This window comes from Notolabrus celidotus, chromosome 9 (assembly GCF_009762535.1).
Source record: "Notolabrus celidotus isolate fNotCel1 chromosome 9, fNotCel1.pri, whole genome shotgun sequence".
Lineage (NCBI taxonomy): Eukaryota > Metazoa > Chordata > Actinopteri > Labriformes > Labridae > Notolabrus > Notolabrus celidotus.
In genome coordinates, this window is record NC_048280.1 from 20,970,467 (window position 1) to 20,976,248 (window position 5,782).

At 37.6% G+C, this 5,782-nt stretch overlaps 1 protein-coding gene across 1 annotated transcript; it reads left to right on the forward strand.

Annotated features, from left to right (window-relative positions):
• The first annotated feature begins 3,078 nt into the window (after positions 1–3,078).
• nkx3-1 (NK3 homeobox 1) lies at positions 3,079–4,028 on the forward strand. The gene is made up of 2 exons (XM_034692580.1): positions 3,079–3,309; positions 3,562–4,028. The coding sequence occupies exons 1-2, from the start codon at positions 3,132–3,134 to the stop codon at positions 3,960–3,962; spliced, it is 579 nt and encodes a 192-aa protein (XP_034548471.1). The 5' UTR covers positions 3,079–3,131; the 3' UTR covers positions 3,963–4,028.
• Positions 4,029–5,782: the final 1,754 nt, after the last annotated feature.

The following is a 5,782-nucleotide window of genomic DNA, read 5'->3' on the forward strand; positions in this document are numbered from 1 at the left end:
GCAAGACATAACTTAAATACAAAATATTTACCTTAAACTTAATATAGATTCTTATGTATAAACTTTAATCCAAAAGTATGAAAACCGTAGTGATGTATTAATATGTTAAAATAAGAAATGTGGCTCTCCTTATCAAACATAAAGATATGACTTCTGCTTTTTCTCCTGTCCAAAATATGTATAGCACAAAGTAGGCTATACCTGTTTACAACACAGCATAAATCCAATTGGATAGAAATTGCATGCAATGTACAAGACATAACTTATAATGTAACTTTGATACAAATAATCATACTCATTATATATGTAATTATATTTATTTTTCTCAGAAAACTACACATCTTTTATATCTTTATTTTGTATCTCCTATATGAAAAATATAGAAGTCAGTAACTCTGTCAGTTTTGGTGCCCCCCTGCTGGGCAGTACTTCTTTCCTCTTTGCTGATTTTTTCCTGTACATGTGAAAAGGGTTCTTTCTTTGACACAAAAGTCTTGTTCTGTTCTCAAATAGTCAATTGTATCGCTCACAAAGTGAAAATTGTGGAGGAAAAAAAAAGGATGTTTCTGTTGATCTCTCTGTCTGACACAGTTACACCTACCCCCCACAGTAATTTCAGGCATTTAAAATAACTATAACAAAACCGTCTTAATGCTGATGGGTCTAATTTGCTTGTATTGCTCATAAAAAGGCATCAGTATCAATCTCAGCCTGTTTCATAACCACTTATTAACTCTTCGCATGGGCTTTAAATTGACCATTACAAGCCGATGACACATTTAAGTCACACAATGCACAAAGAAGAGAAGAACTTTTGCAATATCCCAGGTGTAGGATACAGTATAACACCAAACTGATGGAGAGCAGATAAAAACCTAACGTTTACAACAAAAGTGTCTCTGCTCGTCACCTCAGACAAAGACAGAGCAGGAAAACAACAGAAGATTGAAGGCACAACAACGTCCGGCTGCTCAAAGAAAACATCATCACCACAGAGAGTGTAATGGGGAAGACAAATACCCTGACAGGGTAAAAGGTCAGAGGTTGTACTGTGTCACATCAGATGCAAAACTATGCAGACACAAAACTGTGCGGTGAATGCTTGCGACACAATAGATAGGAAATAACCGTTTTCATATTCAGCTTGGAGCAATCATGCGGATTGTCTCAGAACAAGAGAAGAGGATGACAGCATTGGTGCAGCCTTTAAAAAAACACTCAGTCAGTCAGTCACTCTCACTGTTGGCTTTGTTTATGTGTCTGGCACGTGTTTTCTTTGTGAGTAATGCGTATGATGACATGTGTGTTGACCAGTTTTGATTGGATATTGGACTGATCCAAGGTTGAAATACACCCCAGAGCTTGCAGTGGTTTCAATCAATTGTTTGTTGTTGTTTGAAATCTTATATTTTAGTCATTGCTTCATGGTCGAAAATATTTGCAAGAATTTAAAAACAGGAATAAAAACTCCCTTCAGTAGACAGAATGCTGTTGATATGAAACCTTATGAGTATTGCTTATGGTGACATAAGTCCAAATTAGTTTTGATTCGCTCCTCTCCAGTCTTAGGGAAGGTTTATTTAAAGAGCGCTTGTATGTGTTGCGTGTCCTGTTTTTTTGTTGTTGTTTAAATGTTTATTTATTTGTCTTTTTGTGTCTCATTTGTTCGTTTGTTATGGTGTATGTATGATGGAAAAGCTAAATAAAAAAAGAATTTAAAAAATAAAGTAGTTTTGATTCGATATAGGAGTGATCCAAGCTTGAAATAAACTTCAGTGGAATCAAAAAAGTGCATTGTTATTTTTACATTTTAATCTTTATGCAATGCAAATGGACTGAAAAGACAAGTTGTTTTAAAACAGGAAGAAAAAAAGTGATAAAAGCTTTCCAACGTATTTTGGCAGACAGATGACCGCAGACAAAGACCTCAAGGTGAGACGTATCATACTGTTGATCTTAATACTGTGTTGACAATACAGCAGATACTGCAAAAAGGAACCAAAGGAGACTTCAAACAGACATCAGATAGTGTAGTTCTATGTTTTTATTCATAATTCCTTTAAAGTACACAGCACACAACATGAATAAAGTGTCAGAAAGTTCAGTTGTAGCACTAATATCAATAATAGTGTACTCATCAGTGTGACAGTGACACTGGTGACTGCTCAGTGTGTGGTTGGTGCCAGGGAAGCTGGAGGAGTCAGCAAGTTCAGGGGGCACAGGGAGGACCGTGTTTATCATACCTGCATTCATTCATGGGTTTAAAAATGAAGCATGAACTCCCAGAGGAGCACTATTAAGCCTCCCTCACTGGAGAAAGTCAGGGCTGGACCACGGAGATCAACAAATAAACAACCAACGAGCAAACACAGCGTCTGCTCAGGAGCCGGACTAAATGTGGCCAACTCATTAGTGCTTCAGTAGGAATGGCCACCCAGTCTGACCCCCTCCTTCCTCCTCCTGCAGACAGACAGGCCCACTGATGAGGGCATGAAGCTTAAGAATTAAAACTACTGCCGGATACAATTTGAGACAGATTAGTAATGTTCCATTGATATTTTCCCCTGAACTTGTAATGAGTCAGGAGCTAGATTTTTAGAAGCTTTGCAACAATTTGAGGACCTGTTGATTTGCAACATATAAAAGAAGAGAACCCCAGAGAAAAAACACCATCACACATTGTTTACATATGTGAAACTACTTTTTGTACATTTAGCATGTTCTTTTAGCCTGTACTGTATATTGTACAAATGGATCTTACAGAGTATCTGATTTAACAACATTATAGTACCAGTACACTCATTATGTTACATTATAAAAGGAAGAGATTGTAATATCTTATCTATCGTCTTTAATTAAAGGGAACCGTTCTTTGTAAGGCAACATAATGAGTGTATTTGTATGGTGTGTTAATACATCATTATCACCAGAACCCAAATGAAGCCAAATCAAAGTAACTGAAAGGAAGAGTTGGCTGCACTGGGCACGCCTCCTTAACTTGTTGGTGCACTTGGAGTGAACCCGCCCCTGCTCCAGTATAAATTCAGACAGAGTGCGTGTGTGAGGACACACATTGCCCTACTCTCTGTCACAGAGGGACCTCTCTCTAGTTGTGGATTACTGGGTGGAAAATGTCCGGTACTGTCAAACCTCTGACTTCCTTCCTCATAGAGGATATTCTCTCTGTTAAGGACGGCACCAGATTCAACAGCAAAAGCTCCTTGCAGAACGTGGAGAGATGGAAAGAGGAGTGTGAAATGTTGTCGGAGCAGCTCTGCCCTCAGGAGACAGGATTCAGGGTGCAGACAGGTGAGCTCCTTCAGGCTGTGATAGCGGGACAACCTGATTAACTCTGTGAATTAGACTCTGACTCACAGAATAATGTTGTAGAAGCAGATTAAATCTTTGTAAGATACAATAATATTCTGTTTTATTGACATTTTTGTAGCTAAAAGTAAAGGCTTCAGGGATAAATGTGTAGTGGTTAGTGGCCATAAACCACTCATATACAGCCTGAATGTTATAGAGTGGTATTTACCTCAACCTGTCTTTCCTTTACAGAGTCTCTGGACTCCTCGTGTCCCAGCTCCTCAGACTTGAGCAGCTTCTCCTCCTCAGGGAAACAAAAACGCTCCAGAGCTGCATTCACACATCTCCAAGTACTGGAACTTGAGAAGAAGTTCAACCACCAGAAATACCTTTCTGCCCCAGAGAGGGCTCACCTGGCCAGCACCTTAAGACTAACTGAGACTCAGGTGAAAATCTGGTTTCAGAACCGCAGATACAAGACTAAACGGAAACAGCAAAACTTTGAGTTCTGTAAGGATGAGTTCAAAGCAGAGGGATTGAGTCTGAGAGAGGATTTGGTGCGATCATCACTGATCACAACCTTCTGTAAAACTTATCAATACAGACCTTACCTGTGGGACTACGGTGGCCCCTGGGGGACAACATTGTGGTAAAACTGAAATTATGTAAAACTTTATAACCGTAAAACTGTGTTTATCATCCCTAATATAAAGTTTCTTTGTTCTCTATTAGTGTTGATTTCTTGATTTTTGACTATGATTTTTAAACTTTCTGTTGCTTTTACTGTTCTGACATTGAAATGTTTCTGTTCATGAAGACATCATATAACTGGTATGCTTTAAGGAGTATGATTTTATGGAAAATCATACATATATTGGTGTAAAAGCACAAAGAAACATTTGAAAATAAGACAGCTGTAGCGTTGTGCTCAAATTGTTGATTAAATCAATGTTGATAGCTTCAAATTTTTCAAAGCTCTGTATTTTTTAAAAATATAGAATCTAAAAGAAGCACAATTTGATTTGCTGATTTTTCTTTATTTGTCCCATATCAGGCTCTACTATTCAGCCAATAACATTTTAAATACATGTCACAGTGTGTTTGTTAAAATGAAATAAAACATAAAGAGAGTGGCGAAAAATCCAACACTGTTAATGTGAGTACTTGGATATTTCTGGGGATTAAAAAACAACATACAGTATTTTGTACTGTATATACCAAAGTGCTTCAAAGTGTGCAACAGCTGATTGTTTAACTATGATGAATATGGGTATATAAAGTACAATATACAAACCCTCTCACACTGTTGAATATTTCATACTGTAGACACTGAAGTTATCTGTGTGGAGCTAAACTCAGATAAAAGAGTAAAACTACATGAGGAGATAAGAGCAGACAGAGATGCGGGTGATGTTGTAAATGAGGGCCAAAGAATGAGATCTGATTTCTTTAAAGAGCCTCTGACCTGATTTCAAAGAGATAAACTGCTCTACAGCTTTCAGGCACTGACATCACGAGGAGCACTGCTCTACAAAGGAGAGATTTTGGGGAATTTGCTTTTAAATGCCTCATTGTGGAGTCAAACAAAGAATATGTACAGAGACCTTAAAGGGGAAATAATTGATAAAGGATTATAGTCTAGAGGGGACGATTAGTTAAAGAGAATAAAAGACAAAACTAAATACAAATGGAAAAAGTTGATGACTGATGCAAAGAAAAGAGAGAAAACTTTAAATATCAAAGTCAGACTTTTTTCTTAAACCTCAAGTTCAATACATTGCTGGTTTTAAGACAGGAAGAGGCATCATGTGGCTTGTAAGTGTGATAGGGATTTTTAAGGTAGCCAAACCTGTTTGGTTGACCATTGTGGCACATACAGAGGTTGAGAGAGGGAGAAACAAAGTCACAACTGAAATGTCATCCAACACCGTAGTAGGACGATCAACAACTGGTGTTGGTTAATTAGGAAGGAACAGTATATTTGGTATATTTGACTTTCCTGCTCTTAGCGTGTCAAACATGGATGAAGATAACCACTTTTAATTATAAGCTTTAGTGTTTGACTCTGAAAGCCAATACCAATCCAATTATATCTCCATGATCAAATGCCAATCAATGAACATTAATTTGAGAAATAGCACTTTGGACAAACTTGTCATTACTAATACATCACTGCATTAGTTTCCTTTGAGCAAATATACAATAACAGAGCTGTTATTGCTCTAACTTTCAAGACCATATTGTCCGCAATTCAGTCATAGGGGTTGCAGAAGATTGTTGTAAAAGCACTGTGACAGCATCACTCAAATGCAATCAAAATGAAAAATGAAAAATCACTGAGTTTCCTCCACCCACTGCCTTTCTTCTTTTGTCTTTGGATTATCGTTATAATCTGCAAAGTGTTTGCATGTGGCCTTTGGCTCATAGGGTGTCAGTCAACAACTTACAGGTATCTGTCAGTATGAGACAGGTT

What these genes read in the sequence shown, in the direction of transcription:
- nkx3-1 (XM_034692580.1), top strand. Translation starts at nt 3,132, where the DNA reads ATGTCCGGTACTGTCAAACCTCTGACTTCCTTCCTCATAGAGGATATT. An exon ending in AGGATTCAGGGTGCAGACAG is followed by an intron (nt 3,310 to 3,561) that starts GTGAGCTCCTTC and finishes TTTCCTTTACAG; the next exon opens with AGTCTCTGGACTCCTCGTGT.